Source organism: Dasypus novemcinctus, chromosome 18, assembly GCF_030445035.2.
Source record: "Dasypus novemcinctus isolate mDasNov1 chromosome 18, mDasNov1.1.hap2, whole genome shotgun sequence".
NCBI classification, from domain to species: Eukaryota; Metazoa; Chordata; class Mammalia; order Cingulata; family Dasypodidae; genus Dasypus; species Dasypus novemcinctus.
The window spans coordinates 71,229,088-71,255,883 of record NC_080690.1 but is presented as its reverse complement, the minus strand read 5'-3'; the positions used below and the strand labels follow the sequence as shown (position 1 = coordinate 71,255,883).

Below are 26,796 nucleotides of genomic sequence, written 5' to 3'. Positions count from 1 at the left end.
CGGTCTGTCATGATTTCATCTTGACCATAACCTCACGAGAGACCCTGAGTCAGAGCCATAAGTCACTCCCGTTTTCTAGATCTCCCCCACAAAAAAAGACCCAAAGGTAATATTTGTTGCTTTAAGGTAGTGTTCTCAGATAATTTATGTGGTAGTAGATAATAGAGCAGACATTCTTTACATATTCTGATCATAACCCTTTATTACCTGTTGTAGCAGTTTGATATTATTGAGGAATTCCCAAAAGAAATATGGGATTATGTTTGTAAACTGATCTTTTCCTCTGGGCATATTAAATTATATTGGATTCATAGGTTTACTTGATTAAGTAATTATGTAAACCTCTTGTGCCAGCAGGGTGCTGAGTGGGTGGGGACTCACAAATAAAAGGCATGGCAGGGAAACGGACTTGGCCCAGTGGTTAGGGCGTCCGTCTACCACATGGGAGGTCTGCGGTTCAAACCCCGGGCCTCCTTGACCCGTGTGGAGCTGGCCATGCGCAGTGCTGATGCGCGCAAGGAGTGCCGTGCCACGCAAAGGGTGTCCCCCGCGTGGGGGAGCCCCACGCGCAAGGAGTGCGCCCCATAAGGAGAGCTGCCCAGCGCGAAAGAAAGCGCAGCCTGCCCAGGAATGGCGCCACACACACGGAGAGTTGACACAGCAAGATGACGCAACAAAAAGAAACACAGATTCTCGTGCTGCTGACAACAGAAGCGGACAAAGAAACAAGATGCAGCAAATACACAGAGAACAGACAACCGGGGTCCGGAGGGAGGGGAGAGAAATTAAAAAAAAAAAAAAAAGAGGCATGGCAAAGGGCAGAGTTAAGCGTTTTTGATGTTGGAGTTTGATGCTGAAGCCTTAAGCTGGAGCCCCAGGAAGTCAGCTCACAGAGGAGGGAGAAGCCAGGCCAGGAAGGGAGGGACCCAGGAAGCCTGAGCCCTCGCCGACGTCGGCAGCCATCCTGCTCCAACACGTGGAAATAGACTTTGGTGAGGGAAGGAACTTATGCCTTGTGGCCTGGTGTCTATAAGCTCCTACCCCAAATAAAGACCCTTTATCAAAACCAACCCATTTCTGGTATTTTCCATCAGCACCCCTTTGGCTAATACACATATATTGCCTTTTTAGCCTGAATTCCATCCATTCAACAAATGGATGGCCTCCCTGTGTCCACTGCACTGGCCAGAGACTCCTGCAATGGCCGCACCTCCCTCCTCTCACGCCACCCTCCTGGGCTCGTCCTGGCCGCTGCATCGCTTGCTTCACTAGAACATGAGCTCCATGGCAGCAGGGGCCCTGCTGGTCTCCCTCTCCACTGGGCCCAGCTCCCGGAACTGGGCCAGCTGGTGACACACAGTAGTGTATGCTGAACAAATGACGAGTGAAGAAACACGGTGCTTCCCATGTCTGAAAAGAGTAACTGGGAAAAGGAAGATCCACTGGGAAGGCAGGCAAGAGAGCTCCTCTCCCTGCTCCCGGTGTTCCCTCCAGCCTCCCTTTGCTCTTTCCGTGACCTGGAGTGCAGCCCCATTTTACAGAGGACACCGAGGCCCTGCGAGGCTCCACAACTTTCCCAGCCACCGAGGTAGCAGACGGGAGGGCTGGGATTTAGCTCCAGCGGCCTGGGCTCCGGAGCCCAGACAGAAATGCTCCTCGTCCTTTCAGGCTTATCGCAAATATTCTGTTCGCAGATGCCTTCTCCGACCCTTAGCCAGAAGCCTTCTCGCCCATGCTGCTTCCTTCTCCCTTCCATCATCTAAAAATGATCACTTCTGTCAATAATTATTTGCAAACTTACTTCTAACACCCCTGCCCACACTGGAAAGTGAGCACCCTACAGGCAGGGACTCTCCATCCCCAGCATTTGGCTGGGAGGGTGACACCAGGCTGAGAAAAGGAACAAACACTTTTTATCTTCAAAACTTTAATCAGAAAACCAACACGCACGCCTGGAGGGCATTATTTCCACAGCGGCCCACAGTAAGATGTAACTAAATACAGATACTACCCCCCTCCCCGAATAGTTGCCAACCTTCCACAGGGTCTCTGACCTCTATCTTTGGTGTCAAAACCCTCACTGAGAACAAACATATCAAGCTGTGCTCCGGCCTCCGCTCTGCCCCACCTCTGAGCATACGTTAGGTGTGTGAGGCAGTTCTCTCGCTTACTGAGAGGGTGCCAGAGGGCAGGACGCATGCAGGGGTTCAAAATTTTAGCCATTTGACAAACTGTGTGCGCTCCACTCTTGTGTGGGCCCAAAGGCCTGTCAAGAAGTTCCCAAACAGCTTAAACCACAAAACCAACAGAACCCCAAGCGCAAGGTTTAAAAAGCCCGAGTACAGAGCATATACTCCAAAACTTTTTTTAAGCACCAAAAAACTTGAAAAATATTAGAACAGCGTGTTCAAAATTGTCCAGCATCTTCAGAAGCTCCTCTCACGTTTCCGCGGTGACGTGGCTGGCTTAGGAAGTAGGCACCAATGCCCAGAGTTGAGGTGGCTCCATCAGGAGATGGCTTGTCACGTGGTTTGGAGTCTTGGTTCATGTACTAGGCTTGGCCAACACGAATGGTTTCCCTGAAGGCCCCAAAAGGAAGGGAAGTTTCCTCACCTGGCTCTCCACAGACCGTGCTCTGTGACGTGAGTGAATACAGCAACTCACTGGCCGCGCTGTGAAAACGAGGCTTTCCTTCCGTTTCGGATTCCAAGTGCTTTTCATATTGGCATTCCCGCACCAGAGCGAGTGGCCAAACGCTGAGGACTTGCTTGTGATAAAGGTTTGCTTAATGATAGACATCCCGGCCTTTTCATACAGCATGATTTTCACCAGCAAGCACTTCTTCGGGTAGGTCGTGTTGTGCGGCAATATTCAATGCAGCTTTCCTGACTGACGCCAACTGTTCCTGAGGTTAACGCCCATGATACACTGGTTCTCACACTGTGCGGCCAAAGCTTTAGTGGGAGGTAGAGAGAAGACAATGGGAAGAGGTGGTGTGTTTGCGGGGTCCTTTCTGAGTGAGAGGTTTGCAAGCCGAGGTGCTGAAAGTTTCAGACATCTGAGGTTAGGAATTCACATGTGCTTTGCTCTGCCTGTGGGTTAAACAGCGAGGACCAAGCAGAGATGGAGGAAAGGAAGGAAAACATCAGCATAAGGTGTTGGGTTTTAGGAACCAAATTAAGCCAAGGGTAGTTCTGAAGAAAAACTTAAAAGAATTAAAGCTACGTATAATATTAGTAAAAAAGTGCAGTAAAGAGAAAGTTGCTAATACTTCCTTTTAATATAAAAGAGTATATTTATGTAACATCTGTCGGGTACCTACAGCTCACGCCTGGTGCGTATTATGTGCTGCGCATTCTGAGTGCTCTATATGCATTAACCTGACCCGCGCCGCAGTCCTCTGAGGTAGATGACCAGTATCAGCCCCGTTTTACAGAGGAGGACACTGAGGCCCTGAGAGGTTCCACAACTTTTCCATGGTCACTGAGGTAGCGTGTGCGAGAGCTGGGATTTAACTCAAGTGGACTGGCTCGAGTCTACCTCTTCATCCTGACGCTATACTGCTTCTCAATTTTTGTGTTTTCACTGTTTCAATGAAACTCTTGTGTGCAAATTTTATAATAAATCTTTATTAATAGTGATTTCTTTTGGGGGGTATGGGAAGAAACCTTGCTATGTGGAGGTACCAATTTTAGGCCTCTCTGATGTACTGACTCTGCTAGCCAGCTTTTTTTTTTTTTTTTTTTCCTTTGTTCTTCCACTTACTTTCGAGCATGAACTCGCAGGTGCCGGCTGAGGCCTGAGCAGCATCTGAATGCTTTCTGACAGTACTGACATTGATAAGGTCTCTCCTGGGTGTGAATTCTCTGGTGCTGACTAAGGTGGGCGCTGAAGCCAAAGGCTTTGCCACACACATCACAGGCATAAGGCTTCTCACCAGTGTGAATCCGCTCGTGTTGCATGAGATTTGCTTTCTGAGCAAAGGCTTTCCCACATTCCTCACATATGTAGGGCTTCTCTCCAGTGTGAATTCTTCGGTGAACAGAAAGGCATGAGTTCTGGCTGAAGGCTTTCCCACATTCCTCACACACGTAAGGCTTTTCTCCAGTGTGAACTCTCTGGTGTCGAACAAGCTGAGTGCCCACGCTGAAGGTTTTCCCACAGTCACGGCATTCGAAGGGTTTCTCACCTGTGTGAACTCTCTGATGTTTAGAAAGGCATGAACTCTGACGGAAAGTTTTCCCACATTCATTACACTCAAAGGGCTTCTTTCTGGTATGAACTCTCTGATGTTGAATAAGATAATTAATCTGTGTGAAAACTCTGTCACACTTGTTACACTGAAAAGTTTTTTCTCCAGTGTGAATTAACTGATGTGCCAAAAGATGTGTATTTTGGCTGAAGATCTCTTCACACTGATTGCATTTAAAGGCATGCTCACTCGTGTGGGTGGACTGATGTTCTGCAAGGGAGGATTTGCGGCCAAAGGCTTTCCCACACTCCCCGCATTTGTATGGTTTCACTCTAGAGTGGAGTCTCTGGTGGCGGATAAGCTGTGTACTTTGGCTAAAGGCTTTCCTGCACTGGTTACACTCAAAGGGCTTCACCCTGGTGTGAATCCTCTGGTGCTGATTTAAGTACTTGCTGCGGCTGAAGGTTTTCTCGCATTTGTTACATTTATAGCGCTTTTCGCAAATCCTTGAATGCTCTCTCTGTTGTATGTTTTGATTCAAGGTTTTCCCGGTCTCATCCAATCCTTGTTTTTCTCTGGTGTGAACAGTCTGGTGGCAATTTAGGGTTGAACTGCAAATGAAGCGTTCTCCACACTCCTGACATTCATAGGGGGCTTCCACAGCATGGATTTTTTGATGTTGAACAAGGTGTTCGTTATGACTGAAGGTCTCCTTGCATTCAGCACAGCTGTAGGGTTTTTCTGCGATATGAATCAACTGATGTCGAATAAGGTGTGAGGGCCGGTTGAAACTCTTGACGCATGCGTGGCATTTGTGAGGTCTGTAGCCTGTGTGAATTCTCTGATGTTCACTAAGGTGAGTGTTCCGGAAGAAGGCTCTCCCACATTCAGTGCACTTGTAAGGTTTCTCTCCATTGTGGACCCTCTGATGAATCTTCAGTGTTGAGCTGTGGCTGAAGGGTTTCCCACATTCCGTACATTTGTAAGGTTTCTCTCCAGTATGAACAGACTGGTGTTTGATAAGCGATGAGTTCTGCCTAAAAGTCTTCCCACATTCCTGACATTCAGAGGCACCTTTGGCAGCATGAACTTTCTGATGCTGGATAAGGTGTTTACGAAAGCTGAAGATCTCCCTGCATTTGGCACATTCGTAGCGTTTCCGAGTATGGGTCTGCTGATGTCGAGTAAGATGAAAGATTCGGCTGAAACTCCTGTCACATTCGTTACATTGATAGGACTTCTCAGCTGGGTGGGTTTTCTGCTGTTGAGCGTGCTGTGTGCTGGGACTGAATGGAAGGTCATGATTTTGACTCTTTGATGGTTTTTCTTCTGTGTGTATTTTCTGATGCCACAGAAAGTGTGTATTCTGACTGAACGTTTTCCCACACTCATTATACACATAGGATTTATAGCCAGTGTGAGTAAACTGATACACAAAAGAGCAAGAATTCAGACTGGAATCTTTCTCATAGTCTTGGCACACAGTGGGTTTCTCTTGAGTATGAACAAGCCAGTGCTGGATAAGATGATAACTCTGACTGAAGGTTTCTCCACACTCGCTACATTTATATGGTTTCTCTTCCTTCTGTACTGTGCTTTGTTGGCTCTGCTCTGAGTTGTTGCCAAAGTCATTCCTATATTCCTTAGACTTTGCTGACATAAGGCTCTTCTCAGAAAGATCATACATTGTGGAATCTTCTCCTGTGAAAAGGAGGGACCTTGAACTAAAGCCTCTCTTCAATTCTGGACTACTGCATTTTGTGGGACTTTCCTTGTTGGTGACATCAGACCTCAGAAGACTTTCTGGATCTCCTAGCAAATTTTCTAACCAGCTCTCACCGATACAGGCTTCTCCCAAACTGGAGTTCCAGAGGCCATCCTTTGAAAAGGTCTCCATTATCTCCTGGGACAGTCCTTCTTCCAAGAAGTCCTGCTTAAGAGGGTCATTCTCCGTCTCAGCCACGTCTGAAAGAGATGGAAAGTACAAATGTGTCCTGTTCCCTGTGGAAGAAAGACAGCAACTGCAGGGTGAGAACGAAGAGAAGGGGGAGGATGGGTAATGGGTCAAGTCGAGGCTCTGCGACATGGGGATGAATGAGAGGAAGCTGGGGGCAGAGATCTGGCTTCCAACCAACATCACTGGAAACAAACAGCACACATCCAGGAGGGCCAAGAGGGAAGATGGAGAACAGCAGGCTTTCAGGAGGAAAGGAGATCCTCTCACTCAACTCTCCAACATCACCCTCACCTTCCCTAAGCTCCCTAAGAAGTCTTATGGACTTGTCTCCTTCCTCTCCTCCTATCCCGCTCCTGATGCCATGGGTCCTCCTCCTTGCGTATCCACCACCATCTAACCAGGTCCCCCAGCCAGAATCCCAGGAGTCAGTCATCACTTTCCCCCTCCCTCAGTTCAGGTACCACTTTCTGTTAGTTCTCCTTCAGTTTCTCAATTCCTTCCTCTCCTTTCTATCATCAACTGTCACCGGTCCCAGGCTCCTCCTTGGTCTCCCTTTTCTCTTTCTACTCTTCCACACGAACCCTGAAGGACTTTCTCCTATCTCTGTACTGTTGCTGACCCTCCTCCTGGACTGCCCTTCCTGGGCTAACCCCCAGGTGCCCACTGGTGTCCAGCTTGGGTAGCACTCCCTTCTGATCACCTTCCCTGACAACACAGAAAGCAATCCGAGCACTTGCCACCCTCTAGTGGGATTGTATTGACTCCTGACCAGATGGTGAGCTTTTTGAGGGCGACACTCCATTCCTCACTGTGTATTTCTGGTGCCAGTCCCGGCCTGCTGCATAGCAGGCTGGCTACAGGGAATGTTGTCTGAACAGAATAATTCCCATTTGTGATGTGCTTGCTGGCTGGGAGGGGCCCTTGAGATGTACCTTCCATTACTTCATAGCCACAGTACCTCCCAGGTGGGCACTGTTAGCCCTCTTCACAGCTATGGAAGCAGTGAAGCTAGAATACAAACCCAAGCTCATCTTACATACCAAGGCACTGCCATCTGACTGCTTTCCTCCATGCCTCTGGTTCCCCTCGTCCTCCTGATCCTACCATCCTGCACCATTAATGCAAGCCCATTCCTTCTCCTGCAATTTCTTGGTTCACTATCTGTATTTGGTAGCTCAGAGACTGCTCAATGTCTTTCGGCCTGGAATTGAAATTTGCAAACTGAAGCCTTCTGAGACCAGGTGCTGCCCTGGATTGTCCACCTTGCCCCTGCTTTGTCTCCACAATCAACTGGCTCGTTCTTTTCAGCATACCTTTGCTCATTCTGTTCTCCACCTCACCCCTGAAATGCATCAGCAGGCCCATAACAGACACCTCTTACGTGCCAAGCATGGTGACAGGAGCTGAGAATTCAGAGATGAAGCCACTTACATCTACTTCCTAGAGGAATGCGCTGTCAAAGAGGGGAAGAGAAACAAATCCTAGCAATATAACTGCAGCTACTGGAAGAGGAAGGGAGATGAGATTAGCTTAGAAATGTGTTCTGCTGTTAGTAAAGGTCTGGCCACTTATGTCTGGAAATGATGGAAACAGAAACAGAAATCAGATGTCGTGGGGGAGATCAGGTCTGCGTTAGTAAAACACACGAAAGCACTGGTGTAATGAATGGGGGCTGTGGCGGACTCTCACTCCAGAGCTCCCGAGAGGCGAGCTAAGAACGGAGCTGGAGCTGACTGGGGGTGGAGGCTAAGACCACCGCCTGTGGAACACTCCTGTGGCCTCTAGCTTGGGGCCCCTTCATGATAATGGCACTAGAATAAGAGAAGCCACCTGGGCTGGCAAAACATCTGCCTCTGCTTCCTCCTACAGTAGTAGCATCCCAGGGATCCTCACTGCCTAACCGGATCTACCTGAAGGACCCTGGGCTGGGAGGTGGCAGAGCAAATCCTCTTGGTGGCATTTAAGCCTGGGGATGAGTTACCAACACGGGGCCACTGGCAGTGCCCTCTGGGGCCTGTGTAACAGGGATAAGACAAGTCCACCAGGGACCCACGGCACTCAGGGTGCACAAAGCAGGAAGTGGGGAGAGACTCACCTCAGGGAATGCAAAGTCCATCCTTCCTGAGCCACGAAGGAACAAGGAGTGGGGAGAAGCGAAGGACAGACATGTGCTGATAACAAAGGGACACAGAGAAATGGCAGACAGGGCAGAGTGAAGCCCAGACACTGGCAGTGGAGATGTCTGGGAGACGTGCTGCAGGGCTGGGTGCAGCCTCTGGCTGGAGGTTCTGTGAACGGGGGGTAAGAAAGGGCCACTCCCTCTAGCTCAGCTCCCTCTCGCCAGTTGGTTGGTTGCCTCTCCCCACCGGCCTGGTTCCCACCTACTCACCAGGGCTTGTTGCTCTGGGGCTTCCTCTCACCAGGGTCGCCAGATCTTCCCCATCATCATGAAGGGAGGTCAGAGTGGGTCTGGAGGGGTCTGCAGGGAGAGAATAGCAGAGTCACCCACGGGGCACGTAGGTTCGTCCAGATGCTCAGTGGGTACCTTCTGGCCTCGCCGACTCTTTGAAAATTGACCTGGCACACACTTCCTGTGGGCCAGCTCCCGTGCTGGGTGATTCCAGGAATGCCGCCAGCACCAGTCAGACCCGGCCCTGCCCTTGAGGGCTCCCAGTCTGATGAAGGGGAAAGCGCAGCCCAGACTGTGAAGAGTGCAAGGTGATTAGAGCTGTGACAGCTGTGGGTGGGGCACAAAGTACTTGCGATGGCTCTTGAAGGACGAGCAGAGCTTGCCAGCTGGAGGGGCACCTTCTTACTCCTCCAGCACTCACTCGCTCACCCTGGACCCCGCATCACCCGAACCCCGCGCTCAGGCCCTGGGATGGGAGGTGCCAGGGATCCAGAGTCCAGTCAGTCGGGCCCTGCCCTCAGCCACCTCCCACGGCGGGAGGAGGCCAGAGCCAAGCAGAGTCCTGACCCTAGGGGATACGCAGGTGAGGACAGAGGAAGCACTGGGCACTGTGGGGTCGAGGGCAGCGGCCAACGTGGGCAGGGGCGGTAACTTCCCAAAAGAATCAACAAGCTTGGCAAGCGAGGAAGAGAAGAGGGAGTGCCAGGAGGAGCGGCTGCACGGGCAAAGGCTCGGGGTGGGCTCGGCAAGCAAGGAGAAATCTAGAGCTGCAGGAGGGGAAGGAGATGAGACGGAGGGGCGGGGCAAGGATGGGCCTCAAATGCTGGGCTGAGCCATCAGGCCTGGTCTTGCCTTGGGAACTTCCAAGTCTGATGAGCAATCAGTTACAACCCAAAGGGACCAGGGCTCTGACCAAGGGCCACACACGGGCTTGGGGACCCCAAGGGAGGGAGCAACTGCCTGTGCGAAGGAAGAAATCTGTAAAGTCTTCCAGAAGGGATTGTTTGAGGTGGGTTTGGACAAATGAGAAGGAGTTCACAAAGTAAAGAGAAGCATAAATTAGATAATAAAACCAGAGATCTGTAAACTTTTCTCTTAAAGAATCAGAAAGTAAACATGAGGCTTTGTGGTCTCTGTGATGGAATTAAAAACCTAAACGTGAAAGAGCTATCAAGTTTATAAAAGAAAAACACACGGGAATATTCTACGCTAAATTCCAAAAGCACAAAAAGGAAAAGATGTTTATTCATATGAAACAATCTATGATCACAAAAGTGATATTAGAAAGGAAGAACGGGGCAGCGGGCTTGGCCCAGTGGTTAGGGCACCCACCTACCACATGGGAGGTCCGCGGTTCAAACCCCGGGCCTCCTTGACCCGTGTGCAGCTGGACCATGCGCGGTGCTGATGCGCGCAAGGAGTGCCCTGCCACGCAGGGGTGTCCCCTGCGTAGGGGAGCCCCACGCGCAAGGAGTGCGCCCCGTAAGGAGAGCCACCCAGCGTGAAAAAGTGCAGCCTGTCCAGGAATGGTGCTGCACACACGGAGAGCTGACACAAGGTGATGCAACAAAAGGAAACATAGATTCCCGTGCTGCTGTCAACAACAGAAGCAGGCAAAGACGACGCAGCAAATAGACAGAGAGAGCCGACAACCGGGGTGAGAGGGGAGGGGGAAATGGGAGAAAGATAAATAAATAAATACTTAAAAAAAAAAAAGGAAGGAGGGATTTGTGCCAACTAAAACTGATAAGGGATTAACATACAGAAAGATAAATAGCTCTTGTGTAAGAAAAAAAGAGAACAATGAAATAATCACTCTACAATCTATGAGACCAGCCAACACAGGAGGGCTGGTGCCATTCCTGGCAGAGTGAGGAGAGGAAAGTAGCCTGGGCCCTTGACTGTATTCTCTAAGCTGCTGAATGAACCAGTCCTGAAACGGCCTCCATCTGCACTTCTTATGTAAAATAAGGGTTCTCTCTCCCCGCCCCTCACCATTTAAGACATTTTACCTTCAATTTTTGTGAGAGATAAAAACACTCTGAGAGCTACGTTTTCCAAACCATAGAAACCAAATCCCTTTATGTGCCATAATCAGCATTTTTTTAAATGAAAAAGAATATAAAATGTTAGAGAACACTGTACTTGTTCTGTGTTTTATGTGTGTGTGTACCTACTTGTGATAGGGCAAAGAATGGCCCCCCAAAGATGTCCACATCCTGATTCCTGGACCCTATGAATACGTTCTATTACACGGCAAGGGGAAATGACAGCTGGAGACGGACTGCACGTTGTTAATCGGCTGACCCTGAGTTGAGGAGACAACCTGACCCGGGATTACCAGGGTGGGTCCAATGTCATCACAGGGTCCTCTGGAGTGAAAGGAGGGAGGCAGGAGAGTCAATGTCAGCGTTTTATGATGTGAGGACTCTCCAGCCTATTCTGGCTTTGCAGATGGAGGAAGGGGCCACGAGCCAAGGAATGGGGGCAGCCTCTAGAAGTTGGAAAAAACAATAAAATGGATCCTCCTCCAGTATCTCCAGGAAAGGACACAGCTCTGCCAATACCTTGATTCCAGCCCAGCGGGGCCCACTCTGGACTTCTGACCCCTGGTACTTTAAAATAATAAATTCGTGCTGTTTTAACCCACTAAGTTTTTGGTTACAGCCAACAACAGGAAACTAATATGCTCTACTTACACATTCATGTGTGTAAGGGCGTTGAGGTATACAAATTTCTTACTGTGAGCTGTAGATAAAAAAAAAAAGCTGAAGGGCACTGTGAGAGGACCTGCCCAGAGCTGCTCTGCAGCACCTGCAGCCTTAATTTGGAGAAGACCTCCCCCAATGTGATGAAACGACACCAAACAGTAATTTCCAAAGCATGCAGTCTTTAATTTCTACCATCTTTTAGAATACATTACTCCTCTGTTTCTTGGTAAAGGCACAATTGAGGAACTGGAGAAGGAGAGGTGAGTTGGGTTGACTGGGCTTATAGTAAACCTTATGGTGGACTGGGGTGGTGTGGCCTGGAGCTGGAGAGACCTGTAGCAGTTTGATATGGTTATGAATTCCAAAAATAAATACTGGATTATGCTTGTAATCTGATCTGTACCAGGGCATGACTGAGTTATGATTAGAGCATTGAGTCCCCACCCCTTGGTGGGTGGGAACTCACAGGGAAAAGGCATGGCAAAGCACGGAGCGGAGGTTTTCTGTTGTTGGAGTTTTGATGTTGGAGTTTGATGCTGAAGCCTTAAGCTGGAGCCCCAGGAAGTCAGCACGCAGAGGAAAGAGAAGCCAGCCCTAGGAAGAAAGGAACCTTGAACCCAGAGAGAAGCAAGACCCTGAAAGGGAGGAACCCAGGAAGCCTGAACCCTCGCAGCCGTCAGCAGCCATTCTGCTCCAAATAGACTTTGGTGAGGGAAGTAACTTATTCTTTATGGCCTGGTATCTGTAAGCTCCTACCCCACATAAATACCCTTTATAAAACCAACCAATTGCTGGTATTCTGCATCAGCACCCCCTTGACTAATACAAGACTCAGCCTAGCACCTTGGCCCTGCTACTTGCTTACTGTGCAGTGCTGGGAAGGAGACTTCGCACTCTGAATCCCCCCACTGGCAAAATCAAACTTCCTCGTGCGTTACAAGACGGGAAAAGACAGTTTTGAGTGTTCACCCTGCCAAGGACCTGACTCCCAACACAGCTATTTCTGCTATTCATTTGTTAATTTAGCAAATGTTTCTTGAGCCCCTAACAGCAGGTACTGTCTATTCAAAACCCTGGGAATACACCAGTGAACAAAACAGGTTAAAAAAAAAAAAATCCCTGCCCTCGAAGCTCACATTATAAGAGAGGAAGACAGATAATAAAATAAAGTAGTTAGGGTGTAAATCCCATGAAAATCCTAACCTCTTTAGACTTGGGGAGACAGACTGCATCCATACTTGGCACCGTGCAATAAACTCTTTCTCTTTTTGGAAAAAAAAAAAAGTAGAAAAGTGATGGAGGGGAGCGGATGTGGCTCGAGGAGTGCCCACCTCCCGCATGGAAGGCCCCAGGATCAGTTCCCAGGGCCTCCTAAAGACGACAAACAAACGAGTGGACAATGAGCAAAACAAAAACAACCAAAAAACAAAAACAGGCAAAAGAAAAACAAGCAAACAAGCACAAACAATAAACAAAAACAACGAGCAAACAGACAAGGGAGCCATGGTGGGGAGGGGGAGGAAAGTGATGGAGCCGTAGAATAAGTTAAGCAGGAAGGAGGGGGAGGGATTGCTGCTGGGGTCAAAGTTCACACTTTTAAAAAAGGGAAGCCCCAAGATGGGGAAAGGATGAGAACCTTCTAGGGAGAGCAAAGAGCAGCCAAAAAGCTCAGGAAGTTTCAGCTTGAGGAATTACCCTATAATTATGTGTAAGAAAGTGGTGGAGCTAAGACTGGGGAGGCAGCTAGGCCAGACCAGGGTTTCTCAACCTCAGCCCTAGTTTTTTTTGTTGTTGTTGTTTTTGTTTTTAATTTCTCTCCCCTTCCCCCCTGCCCCAGTTGTCTGTTCTGTGTCCATTCGCTGTGTGTTCTTCTGTGTCCGCATGTATTCTTGTCAGCGGCACGGGAATCTGTATCTCTTTTTTTTTTTTTTTTTAAAGATTTATTTATTTATTTAATTTCCCCCCCTCCCCTGGTGGTCTGTTCTTGGTGTCTATTTGCTGCGTCTTGTTTCTTTGTCCGCTTCTGTTGTCGTCAGCGGCACGGGAAGTGTGGGCGGCGCCATTCCTGGGCAGGCTGCTCTTTCTTTCACGCTGGGCGGCTTTTCCTCACGGGCGCACTCCTTGCGCGTGGGGCTCCCCCACGCGGGGGACACCCTTGCGTGGCACGGCACTCCTTGCGCGCATCAGCACTGCGCATGGCCAGCTCCACACGGGTCGAGGAGGCCCGGGGTTTGAACCGCGGACCTCCCATATGGTAGACGGAGGCCCTAACCACTGGGCCAAAGTCCGTTTTCCCTGTATCTCTTTTTATTGCGTCATCTTGCTGCGTCAGCTCTCTTCCTGGGCAGGCTGCACTTTTTTCACACTGGGCGGCTCTCCTTCCAGGGGCACACTCCTTGTGCGTGGGACTCTCCTATGAGGGGACACCCCTACGTGGCACGGCACTCCTTGCATGCATCAGCACTGCATGTGGGCCAGCTCACCACACAGGCCAGGAGGCCCTGGGTTTGAACCCTGGACCTCCCAGGTGGTAGGCGGACGCTCTATCCATTGAGCCAAATTCGCTTCCCAAGCTCAGCCCAATGGATCCTTGGGGACTGGCAATTCCTTGCTGAGGAGGGCTGTCCAGGGCATGGCAGAGTGTTCAGCACTATCCTTGGCCCCTACCTGCAGGATGTGAGTAGCACCTTCCCACCTCATGGTGACAATCCAAACTGTCTCCACACAGTGCGAGATGTCCCCGGGGGGGATGGGGTGGGGCAGACTCCCTCCCAGCTGAGAACCACTGGGCTAGGGTGTGACGACTCTGAGGTGCTCAGGAGCTGGACTTTATCCTGTGGCTGACAGGGGCCGGGGAGGTCACTGAGCAGGGCAGGGAATACTCACTCAGCAGGAAAAGGTCCTGGTAGTTGTCCAATGCCGTGTCCCAAAACAGGTTCCCCTGGTCCATGCCCAGCTGCTCCCAGTCCTCCAAAGTGAAGTCCATGGCTATGTCCTTGAGGGCTGCAAATTCCTGAAAGGCCACACATTGTCCGTCACTCAGTGAACTCCTAGCCCTCAACATTTTCAAGGTTTTTAGCATAAGTTGTCTTGTTATTGGTATCCCAGGGCCTTTATTTATTTATTTATTTTTGCTTTTTTTTTAAATTTTATTCATTTTTTAAAAATATTACATTCAAAAAATATGAAGTCCCATTCAACCCCAACGCCCCCACCCCCCACTTCCCCCACAGCAACACTCTCTCCCATCATCATGACACATCCATTGCATTTGGTAAGTACATCTCTGGGCATTGCTGCACCTCATGGTCAATGGTCCACATCATAGCCCATACTCTCCCACGATCCATCCACTGGGCCCTGGGGGGAATCTACAATGTCCCTAATTGTCCGTGAAGCACAACCCAGGACAACTCCAAGTCCCGAAAACGCCTCCACATCTCATCTCTTCCTCCCATTCCCCACACCCAGCAGCCACCATGGCCACTTTTCCCACACCAATGCCACATTTTCTCTGTGGATCTTGGATTGGTTCCCAGGGCCTTTAGATGTTTAAGAGACTTTGCCATCCTTGTATTTTGTAGGGAAGGAAATGAAGTCTTGGAGAGGGGACATGACGGGCTCAGGGTCACACAGGTAGCGACTTACACCAGGTCTCTCTTATAACCCATTTATTTTGCTTTTACTTTTTTTTTAGTGTTCATTCAAATTTTTAAGCTTTTTAAAATTTTTACAGAACATTTCAAACATCCACACAAGCAGAGACGGCTGCAATGAACGCCCATGCACCTATCACCCAAGTCAGCGATTACTGACATTTGTCTTTCTTGCTTACTAAGCCTCTTTCCCCATCTTTTTTTGTTTTTGCTACAGTATTTTAAAGCTATCCCAGACACCACCTGGATTGGCCTGTAAATGTCAGTATTAACTCTAACTTCTTAGTATCACTGAACCCCAAGTCCATATTCAAAGTTCATGTTCAGATTTGTCTGATTGTCTCAATGGTTTTTTGTTGTTGTTGTTTTTGAGGTGCCAGGGGCTGCGTATTGAACCTGGGACCTTGTATGTGGAAAGCCGGTGCTCAATCACTGAGTCACATCAGCACCCCTGAGTTGGTTTCGTCAGTTATTTTGCTTGTTGCTTGTTTTTGTTTCTGGGAGGAACTGGGAACTGAACCCGGGACCTCCCATGTGGAAAGCAGGTGCTCAACCACTTGAGCCACATCCACTCCCTCAGTGGTGTTTTTATAGTTAGGGCATTTGAATCCAAATTCAACAAGGTCCAGACCCTGCTTTGCCCTGATATGGCTCTTAAGATTTTTAATTTACAGTAGAATCCCTCCCTGATTATTCCATGCTCCCAATTTCACATCCCACATACTGGATATGGCAAACTGCTTCCTCTTGGTATCATTTAACTGCTCCTCTATCCCCTGCACTTCCTGGAAACTGATAATTAGATCACATTCTGGGTTAGAGTTAGTACAGCTTTTAGGGACAAGACCATCTAACTAAGAACAAAAACCAGCTCTTTAGTTTGGGTCTGAAGTTTGGCCCTGCTACCTTCCTCTGTGTGTGTCCTGTGGTACGTTAAGTCACATGTCCCTCTGAGCCTTTTTGTTTATTTTTTCATATTGTCTTTTTTTTAAAGATACATAGATTCCTCTGAGTCTTGATTCCTGCCCCCGTGAAATGGGCCTAAAAGCCTCCATTTCTTTAGGGATGCTCTGAGAAATGACTGAGACAATGCTGGGAAGTGCCCAGCACAGTACCCAGTCCACAGAGAAGGCTCAACAAAAGAAGAAGTCACCTGCCCAAAGGCACGCAGGCAGTCAGTGGTGCAGGAAATGGACCCGTGTCTGCTGCTTTATGCCCTCGAGGCTGAACGGTTAGGAACACAGTGTTGGAGTCTATCAGACAGACCCAAGTTCAAATGCTGGTTCTGCTGCTTGTGAGCTGTGGGACCTCGCTATTCCACTCCTCTCGGGCTCGCTTTCCTCATCTCTAAAATACAGCTCCTGGAAGGATGAAATGGGGTGCTCTGTGTACAACGCTCAGCACAGACCCAACTCATTAGGAAGATGCTCGACAAACGGCCACTGTCATGATTTTTTTATCTATTCATCCATCCAAAGATGACCAACCACTGATGATAAGCCAGACTCTGTGCCAAACACAAGATATAGCACAGAACAAGGCAGACACAGTGCCCTGTCCTCAGGTATATATTTTCTAGCTTTGTCCACTGAAAATGCCCAGTAGCGAAAAGATCCGTAGGGCCCAGACTATGGTCTTGTAATACCATTTCTCACTAAATGAAAGTAAAGTCTCTTGGAGAAATGGCTGATTCCCAGTCTGGAACAGGAAATGTACAAGATGAGCCTGAAAGAAAGGTGTTAGGCTACAAGGGTCACGGCCAAAGGACGTGAACATAAATACAGGAGCCAACATAAATACACTTATTTACTAAATGAAGTGCTCCTCTTTGCAAGAGGATGGGAAACCAATTAATCATGTTGAAAACTGGTAAATAAAGGGAAAGGAGCAATTATCCCACCTCTCCTATATGAACTGTATCCCTGGGTAGTAATAGTAGATGAGGGGAAGGAAGAGATGCAGATGAGGGGAATGTCTTTCTATAAGACTATCCCAACTAATAAATTTAAAGAAACAATAGAATCAGATCACCAAAATTTTGTGACACTTGAACTCACCTCAGTCGCAGCCAACTAGGGCCCAGGGGCAGGAATCTTCTAAGCTCCTCCTCCTTCCCCTCCATGTTGCTGGCTAGCAGGGCTGTGGGAAGGACAATGTAGCTGTGAGAAAGTCTCTCTTCTTCCTACAGTTGGCTCCCTGTCCATGCTGGATGAGCTCCCAAAATGTCCAGAAGTATGGGGATAAGTCCAGTGTGAGTCTCCCTGCAGAAATCAGAAAAGATGATTGTACTTATTGAAACTTATTGAGCACCATGTTTCCACGGTGCTCAAGACTTATAAAGAAAATTCACAACCATTCTTAGCACTTGACACAGGTAATTGTCTATTAAGGACACCTCTGCAGAACCTTCTCTTGTCTGGCTCACTGCTGTGGCACTGGCACAAAGCAGATGCTTTAAAAATAGTTGAGGGAAGCAGATTTGGCTCAATGGTTAGAGCGTCTGCCTACCACATGGGAGGTCCAGGGTTCAAATCCAGGGCCTCGTGACCCGTGTGGAGCTGGCCCACATACAGTGCTGGCACATCCAAGGTGTGTCCTGCCACGCAGGGGTATCCCCCGCGTAGGGGAGCCCTATGCACAAGGAGTGCACCCCGTAAGGAGAGCCACCCTGCACAAAGAAAGCACAGCCTGTCCAGGTGTGGTGCCGCACACAGCGAGCGCTAACACAGCAAAATGACGCAACAAAGAGAGACACAGATTCCCAGTGCCGCTGACAAGAATCCTAGCGGACAAAGAACACACAGCAAATGGACAGAGAGCAGACAACAGCGTGGGGAGATATAAAAATAAAATAAAATAAAATAAAATAGTTGAGATAAAAATAAAATAAAATAAAATAGTTGTTGAGAGAACATATGTGTCTCTTATCTTTAACTGAATCCTTACAACAATGCTGAAATTTCTGATGATCGTCTCTAGGATATAAGTTGAGGTGAGTTGGTCTCCAAAATTGTTGCTACTCCTTTGTAGCAATACTTCAACTTTTTCTTCTTTAACCATCCACAGTTATGAAGACTATGTTTTTCATGACTACTCATACACATACACACATAACTGAAATAAAAGTATCATGAAACAATACCCTTCAAGACAGGATGTCCTTGGTTATTTTATTATTATTTATTTCTCTCCCCGCCGCCCGCCCCAGTTGTCTGTTCTGTGTCCATTTGCTGAATTTTCTTTTGTCTGCTTTTGTTGTTGTCAGCGGCATGGGAATCTGTGTTTCTTTTTGTTGAGTCATCTTGTTGTGTCAGTTCTCCGTGTGTGTGGCGCCATTCCTGGGCAGGCTGCACTTTCTTTCGCGCTGGGCGGCTCTCCTTATGGGGTGCACTCCTTGCACATGGGGCTCCCCTACGCGGGGGACACCCCTGCATGGCATGGCACTCCTTGCTCACATCAGCACTGCACGTGGGCCAGCTCCACACGGGTCAAGGAGGCCCCGGGTTTGAACTGCGGACCTCCCATGTGGTAGGCGGACGCCCTATCCACTGGGCCAAGTCTGCTTCCCTCCTTGGATATTTTCTATTCCAACCTTATTCTTTTTCATTAAAATTAATCATAGTTGCTGCCCACTGAATTAATTTCAAGACCCATAATAGGCAAAGATCTTTATTGTAGGTGGTTGGTTTTTTTTTTCACACATTTGTATTCTCTGCATATTTTTCAAATAGCATACATCTATCATTAGTGTTGAAAAGGTTTATCAGACAATCAGAAAGCAGCACGATGACTTGAACAATGACTCAGGTCCACAGCTGTGTGTCAGAACCCTCAGGGGACAGAACATCTTTGAAATTCAGAAATTTTCAGATTTTAAAAAGATGACATGGCACACGTACCGTGTGTATTTCATTAAAACCCTAATGACATATGAGGCAGGCAGCATTTCACAACTGAACACTTTAATATTTCTAGAGAAAAGTGTGTAAGTATTCACACTAGGTGGAAAAATTAAAGGTTGTAAATTCCTCAAAACAATTTAGGTCAGATTTGGGTGCCAAATTTATGGGGGGAAAAGTTTGGTTTTAAGAGCTTTTTGGATTTTGTGATGGCAGATAAGGGCATGTGGTAGACCCGTAAAAAGTATTAACATTCACTGAAAAGTGAGTTCCCCCACATGACAGAGCAGCAATCTGAGGGTATAATTCAGCCCACAGATGTTTTATTTGGCCCATGCAGTAGGAGTTGGCGGACAGAATGTTATGAAGAGAAAAATTCTTTTAAGTAGTCCCAAAGTTGAAAATAGGGAAATCTCACGTAAAAATTGGATTTCCAGCGTCTGAAAAAGCCTAAGATTTGGCAACACTGGGAGTGCACTCCCTCAAGGTCAGTAAGTGGGAGTCCATTCAAAGTCACCCAAATTTGACATGTTAAGTGCTCTCCAATACTCCAAAGCCCTCACAAGAGTAGCTTCTCCTACGCCTGCTCCTCACAGATATCCAAGTTTGAGAACTTTGTCTCCAGTTTCCAAATGTTCAAATCTTACACACTCTAGGAAGCCCTGGGAGGGAAGAAACTGCAGCCCTGATATGAAGCCCAAGGTCACCCAGCTTCTTTTTTTTTTATTGACTTTGTAATAATATTACATTAAAAATATATATATATGAGGTCCCATTCAACCCCACCACCCCCACCCCACCTCTCCCCCCCAGCAACACTCGTTCCCATCATCATGACACATCCATTGCATTTGGTAAATACATCTTTGGGCACCTCTGCACCTCATGGTCAATGGTCCACATCACCCAGCTTCTTAAGAGTGACACGAGCCAGTTACAGGGGCCAAAAAACCTTGGGCCCTGCAGTCCGCGAATCTTGTCACTTCTTAGCGTGAGAAGATTCTCAAACTCCATTTCCATACGTACAAAACAGGGCAAACCTACAGCCCCTTACTTGTAATTCCCAAATCTCGAAACCTCTGAAAACCAGAACTTTATTCATAACCTGGCCACAAGGCTTGATCTGAACTGGCAAGAGAGGATTTATAATCTTTATCCCATTTAACATGAACATTCATACTTCTCGCTGCAGAACAGCCCGGGATCCCGCCCGTGGTGGGATGTTGCCGAATTTGATTTCTAAACTCTAGAAAATTCTGATTTCCGAGATGATCTTGGCGTCAAGGATATCCCATAAGAGACCTAGGGCTGGCACTGACTTTGCAGGGTTGAGGTTGGGGGTGGGGAGAGACGCTCAGAAAAATGTTAATTACTAATTACGATCCCTCGGGCCTCCTGAAGCACCCCCGTCCCTCCTCCAAGATCCCCCCCAGCTATGCCAATGACTTCAGCCAACTCATTCCCCTCCTTCGGCCCCTGATTCCTCAACCAAAAAATAAAATAAAACAAGAAAATAAAATCGCTCCTCTCCGGGCTGGCCGTGAGAACTGTAAACCATCTTCATAAGAGTCTGGTCCGCAACAGGCTCTGCAAGAGTTCAAGACTCCACCCGGACACCCACCGCCCAAGACGCCGCGCCCTTTGCCAAAGTCGCCCCACTGGCATCACGTCAACACTCAGGAAGGACCGAGCCCCGACCTCTGGGTTCCTCAGCGCCCCCAGTTCCAATATCTCCGCACCTCTTGACTGCCGACCGCCGACTAACAGACGCGACGCCAGCTCCCAGGGAGCTGGAGACCGGACTCCTCTCCCACGCGCCTTCCCGCAGCCACTTCCGGTCCCGCGCAAACCGACTCAGGGCTACACCGCCCAGAAGCCTCCACGCCACAGCCGGAACTCCATTTCCCAGAGGGCTGTGCGACCGCGGGTCCCTGTCTTTCCCTCTCCAACCGCATCTTCGTCCTTCGAGGCCCTGCTGAGCACTCTGGGAAAGAGAGTAGAAACAGAACCAGGAGCAGGTGGCATCTGGGTATTGTAGTCCAGCATTAAGGGGCTACCTAACCAGCCATCTGCTTGGCTTTCCTAGAAACCACTGAGGCGATAGCACTTCTGAAGAGAACAGCCTGCCGGTTGCCATGGAAACGCGTTAAGGGAAGGTGGGTCCCTGAAAAGACCCACGGAAGTAAGAGGCGGAGTTGAATTCGGAGAAGAGATCATGTGGCTTCTGATTGGTGGGAAAATACTTCGTAATTCAACCCTCCCTAAGAGTAGTTCTAGATTGGCACATGCGCAGAACAGGACGCGTTTCAAAGGGGATGGGCGAGGAGGGAATAATCCCTTCTCGCGCCCGGAGGCAGGGGGCTGGCCTGCCGCGAAGGCGTCTGGGATATGAGGTTCCGGGATAGCGCAGCCCGGGGGCGGTCGGACGGTCAACTGCGGCTGCGCGGGCGCAGTCCCGCCTCAGGGCGGAGGATGCGCGCGCAGCGCATCGTCCGCCCGAGAGGAAGTTTCTGCGGGGCAGCTGAGAAGGCGAGTTCCGTGTCCCGCGGAAGACCCGAGGGTCAAGCCACCGGTCCCTGGGCCTCCACTTCACGCCACGCCCCAGGTAGGGGGGTGAGGGTGCGGAGGCGAGGCGGAACAGTAGGGGGCCTTTTCTGAACGCCCCCGTCGCCCGTGGAGCCTGTGACGTCAGCTGGCCTTTGTCTGAGCCTGCGCCCCCGCTGGCGGGGGTCGGGGTGGGAGAGCTCCAGGTGGGGCCCCTCGCGCGTCCCGAAGCCCCTTGGGGCTCTTTGGCGGTGGGCGGGGGTGGGCGGGGCTCACGGGGCGTTTGACAAACGCCCCGCCTTGGCGGCCACGTCGTACCTGCTTTTCTGTGGAGGGCGGGGTCGAGGGCGCGACGCTGTCGTCCTGGGGGCCACCTTTCTGACCCGAAGGTTGCAGTCTGGCTCTTATTCTCCCCCACTTTTTTTTCTTCCTCAGTTAGAGAAGTTCTAGGTTTACAAAAAAGTGCAGAGAATACAGAGTTCCCATCTAGCCCCCTATTAATTAACGCCTTGCCTTAGTGTGGTGCATTTGCTACAATTGATGAAAGGATATTATAATTGTTCTGTTAACCGTCGTTCGTAGTTTACATGAGGGTTCCTGTTTATGTTGTACAGTTATGTGCTTTTCTTTAATTCTAGTAACGTATAAACAATCAAATTTTCCCCATTGAGCCACATTCAAATATGTAATTCAGTGCTGTTAATCACGTTCATAATGTTGTGAGCATTTGCTGTGCTAATTCTCAGAACCTTCTAGGAGGGGCACCAGACTTCACTGATAATGGATGTTCAGTAAATAGTAGTTGACTCAATAAAATAAATGGATGGGTGGGTGTTAAAAACTGGCCTGAGAGTTGAAGCCTTGAGATGGTCCTGAGTACAGCAGAGACTCTAGCACTCTCCTACTCCCTTCTTTCTCCCAGCAGTATTTACTGGGCATTTATTGTAAGAGCCTGTGCAACAGGCACTGCTATTTATCCTCCGTGTCTCTGTGACAGAAACAGTTCTAAGCTCTGGGGATATAATCGTGTTTAAAGCAAAATTCTCTGCCTACACAGAGTTTAAATTCTAATGATAGTTGGGGATGCCAAGCGCTAACAAAATAAATAAGCAAATGATAGAGTATTGACAAGTCTGCAATCCCTTGTCTACAATTTTAAAATCCAAAAAGTTTTAAAACTGAAAGTTTGGATTTGTGTGTGTTTTTGTAACTTGGTGCAAACCTGAACTGGCTTTGAACTTGTTTGTTGGCGAAAACCCAACCCCCACTCCTGTGTGACTGTTTATAATCATGAAAGATTTTGCTGCACAAATAGTGTATTTGACGTGGGGAAGCTGCCCTTAGATCCTGCTGGGGGTGGTGGTGTAATTTTTCTAAAATCTCCAAAATTCTGGACTTGGAAGCATACCTGCTGCCAGGTGATTAAGATGAGGAACTGTAAACCTGTGTTTGATGGCATTAAGTACTATAGAGGAAAGGGAGAGTGGGAGGGAGGGATAGAGTAGGAGTTGCAGTTTGTCAGCTGGTCACAGAACTCCTGAGCTGAGCCCTAAAGAATGAAGAGGTAGCCAGCCATAGGGAAAAATAGTGGGAGGAGCGTTCTTAGCAGAGAGTACTGCATATGCAAAGGTCCTGGGGTAGGAATCAGTTGGCCTCAGGGCACATGGGAAGTAGCAGAACTAGGTTTCGAACCCAGGTGCATTGGGTCCCAAGGCATGTGTATTAGGGAGCCAAAGGGTGCTAAAGCAAAATACCAGAAATCCGTTGGCTTTTATAAAGGGTATTTATTTGGGGTAGACGCTTACAGCCAAAAGTCTATAAAGCATAAGTTACTTCCCTCACCAATGTCTCTTGCCACACGTTGGAGCAAGATACTGCCGTTCTCTGTGAGATTTCAGCCTTCCTCTTCCTCTGAAGGCTCTGTGGTCCCATCTCCTTCCACTCACAGCTGTAGGCTGGCATAAGGCTTTGTCTCTCTCCGTGGGGCTCAATTCTTTCTGGGCTCAGTGGCTCTGTTCTCTCCACAAGGTCAGCTATAGACTATCAGGTGCTCTCTCTTCCCAGAGCCTCCGCAGTGTCTCTAGTACTTTGTGTTGGTACAAAATTAATTGTGGTTTTTGCATTGTTGAAATTCGTTGTTTGATATTGGCATACATTCTTAAATAAATGTGGTTATGTTACACATCATTTTAATGTGCATTTCTTGCTTTGTTTTTTTGCTAATAACTTATTACTTGCTGTTTATATTTATTTTAGACTGTGGAAATGATGTTAGACAAAAAGCAAATTCGAGCGATTTTCTTATTTGAGTTCAAAATGGGTCGTAAAGCAGCAGAGACAACTCGCAACATCAACAAAGCATTTGGTCCAGGAACTGTTAATGAACGTACAGTGCAGTGGTGGTTCAAGAAGTTTTGCAAAGGAGACGAGAGCCTTGAAGATGAGGAACATAGTGGCCGGCCATCAGAAGTTGACAACGGCGAGTTGAGAGCAATCATTGAAGCCGATCCTCTTACAACTACATGAGAAATTGCTGACGAACTCAATGTCAACCATTCTACGGTCGTTCAGCATTTGAAGCAAATCGGAAAGGTGAAAAAGCGCAATAAGCAGGTGCCTCATGAACTGACCAAAAATCAGAAAGATTGTCGTTTTGAAATGTCATCCTCTCTTATTCTACACAATAACAAACCATTTCTCGATCGGATTGTGACGTGCAATGAAAAGTGGGTTTTATATGATAACCGGCAAAGACCTGCTCAGTGGTTGGACCAAGAAGAAGCTCCAAAGCACTTCCCAAAGCCAGACTTGTACCAGAAAAAGATCATGGTCGCTGTTTGGTGGTCTGCTGCCGGTCTAATCCACTATAGCTTTCTGAATCCCAGCGAAACCATTACATCTGAGAAGTATGTTCAGCAAATTGACAAGATGCACTGAAAACTGCAATGCCTGCAGCTGTCATTGGGCAACAGAAAGGGCCCAGTTCTTCTCTATGACAATGCCTGACCACACATCGCACAACCAGTACTTCAAAAGTTGAACAAATTGGGCTATGAAATTTTGCCATCTGCCATATTCACCTGACCTCTCACCAACCAACTACCATTTCTTCAAGCATCTTGACAACTTTTTGCAGGGAAAACAATTACACAACCAGCAGGATGCAGAGAATGCTTTTCAAGAGTTCGTTAACTCCTGAAGCACAGATTTTTACACTACGGGAATAAACAAACTTTTTTTCTCATTGACAAAAATGTGTTGATTGTAATGGTTCCTATTTTGATTAATAAAGATGTGTTTGAGTCTAGTTATAATGATTAAGATTCATGGTCCAAAACCATAATTACTTTTATACCGACCTAATATTTACTTCTTGGGGTTCCAGCATCAAAACTTATACTCTCTTCTCTGCCAAGTTGTTTTCTCCCTTGATGGGTAGGGACTCAATGTCCTATGGACGTGGTGGAATGAAAACACTGATCTTAATTCAGTCAAGTAAAAGTGAAACCTCTGAACCAAATACAATCTAATATGCCCAAAGGAACAGACCAGTTTGCAAACATAATCCATTATCCTTTTTTGGAACTCATAAACCATATCAAACTGTTACAGCATGTGTTTAAGCACTCTACTACCCTGTCTCCAATTGAAAGAACTTCTTTAAAGATCATTCAGCTAAATGACTTTGTCCCTGAGCTTTGCAGCATGCTACCTAGACTTGCCTGCTGGGTGAAAATGTGCACATGCTCCTAGGGGACTGTCCTTCCTTCTCGGCTGGTCTCTTTCTGCAAAGGAGACTCATTCATTCACTCAACATATAAATGGCTTTGCGGCCACTGTGGTGAACAAATCAGATAAAAGTTCCTGCCACTTGAAGCTTGCATTCCAGTTGGGTGCATCAGCAATAAACCACTAAGTTAGAATATATCAGGTGGTAACGAGCTGTGAAGAAAATAAGGCAGGTTAAGGAGGATAGGGCATACTGTTCATAAATTAGTGTCAAGAAGAACTCTCTGAGTAGGTGATACCTTAACAGAGACCTAAAGGAGGGTGTGAGCCATGGGCACTCTGGGAGAAGAGCCTTCCAAGCAGTCTTTTTTTTTTTTTTTTTTTTTAAGATTTATTTATTTATTTAATTCCCCCCCCTCCCCTGGTTGTCTGTTCTTGGTGTCTATTTGCTGCGTCTTGTTTCTTTGTCTGCTTTTTTGTTTCTTTGTCCGCTTCTGTTGTCGTCAGCGGCATAGGAAGTGTGGGCGGCGCCATTCCTGGGCAGGCTGCACTTTCTTTTCACGCTGGGCGGCTTTCCTCATGGGCGCACTCCTTGCGCGTGGGGGCTCCCCCACGTGGGGGACACCCTTGCGTGGCACGGCACTCCTTGCGCGCATCAGCACTGCGCATGGCCAGCTCCACATGGCTCAAGGAGGCCCGGGGTTTGAACCGCAGACCTCCCATATGGTAGACGGACACCCTAACCACTGGGCCAAAGTCCGTTTCCCCCAAGCAGTCTTAACAGCAAGTGCAAAGGTCCTGAGGTAGAAATGTGCTTGACATGTTTGAGAAAGTGAGAAAGCAGGAGAGGGTGGGAGATGAGGTCAGAGAGGAGATGGATCTTTGCAGATCGGATAAGACCCTGTGAGCCACGGTTAGAATTTTGACTTTTATTCTATCTGAATTTGAAGCCCTTGGAGAGTTTTGAGCAGAGGAGGAAGAAGGTCTGATTTAGATTTTGAATGGATCCCTAGATTGTAGGGGGATGATGCAGGTAGAAGCGGGAAGTCTAGCTAGAAGTCTTCTGCACTAGTCCAAGCCAGATAAGATGGTGGCCTTCACGAGGCCGGTGGCACAGTGCCTGAGCCGGGGACCCATAGTTTAAAATTATCCCACTGCCTCTCCCGGCCTGATCCCACACTCGCCAACAGCTTCCAGATTACCTAGAGCGTGAGCTTCATGTTGTCAGGGTCCATTTGATCCCTCTGCTAGGTATACACTGGGTACTCAGTAAGTAAACCGTTGAATGAATGAAGGGGCTTAGCCCACGCTGGCTCCACGGCAAATGCTGCACAGTATCCCACTCGACCTCTAACTTACCTGAGATGTGGCCTCTGCACCTTGTTCCCTCATAGGACACTGCTAAGATGGCGTTTCCAGCCCAGTGAATCCAAGGACCCGACCAGGTCCCGTGAAAGGTACCATCCTCTCGGGCTCCTGCCCCGGGAGGCCCGTTCTCCAGCAGTAGCTGGCTCCTGCTTCGCCGCCTGTGTCATCCCTCACAGACTTCCCTCCTGGAGTAAAGCTTCGTGGAGGTGGCAGGGTTCCCTGGGAAAGACCCTGACTTAATCGTTGAGGCCATCTTTATCCAAGGGCATTTGGCACCTGGGGAAACTCTGCCTGAAGTGAATCTACTTAAAAGCTCCGTGGATTTCCTAA

The 26,796-nt window shown here is 48.3% G+C and overlaps 2 protein-coding genes across 11 annotated transcripts in view; one reads left to right on the top strand and one right to left on the bottom strand.

Annotated features, from left to right (window-relative positions):
* Positions 1–1,910: 1,910 nt before the first annotated feature.
* Positions 1,911–20,681, bottom strand: ZNF473 (zinc finger protein 473). Of its 2 annotated transcripts, none has more exons than XM_071209401.1 (6): positions 20,565–20,681; positions 16,984–17,187; positions 14,157–14,283; positions 8,539–8,628; positions 3,766–6,157; positions 1,911–3,092 (listed from the first exon to the last, which is right to left on the bottom strand). In XM_071209401.1, exons 3-6 carry the CDS (start codon positions 14,254–14,256, stop codon positions 3,065–3,067), a joined length of 2,610 nt encoding a protein of 869 aa, XP_071065502.1. In that variant the 5' UTR covers positions 14,257–14,283; positions 16,984–17,187; positions 20,565–20,681; the 3' UTR covers positions 1,911–3,064. The 2 variants fall into 2 exon arrangements, with proteins under 2 accessions (XP_071065502.1, XP_004457800.1); XM_004457743.4 differs by having other exon boundaries at positions 6,032–6,157; positions 20,565–20,671.
* A 577-nt stretch (positions 20,682–21,258) lies between these two features.
* VRK3 (VRK serine/threonine kinase 3) overlaps positions 21,259–26,796 on the top strand; it is a 44,750-nt gene continuing 39,212 nt past the window's right edge. For 3 of the 9 annotated variants that reach the window (XM_058280663.2, XM_058280661.2, XM_058280668.2), the window contains exon 1: positions 21,293–21,430. The gene's annotated coding sequence lies outside the window, so the exon portion shown is untranslated. Of the gene's footprint in view, positions 21,431–26,796 lie in introns of all 9 variants that reach the window. The other 6 variants (XM_058280669.2, XM_058280666.2, XM_058280662.2 and 3 more) reach the window with 5 other exon arrangements.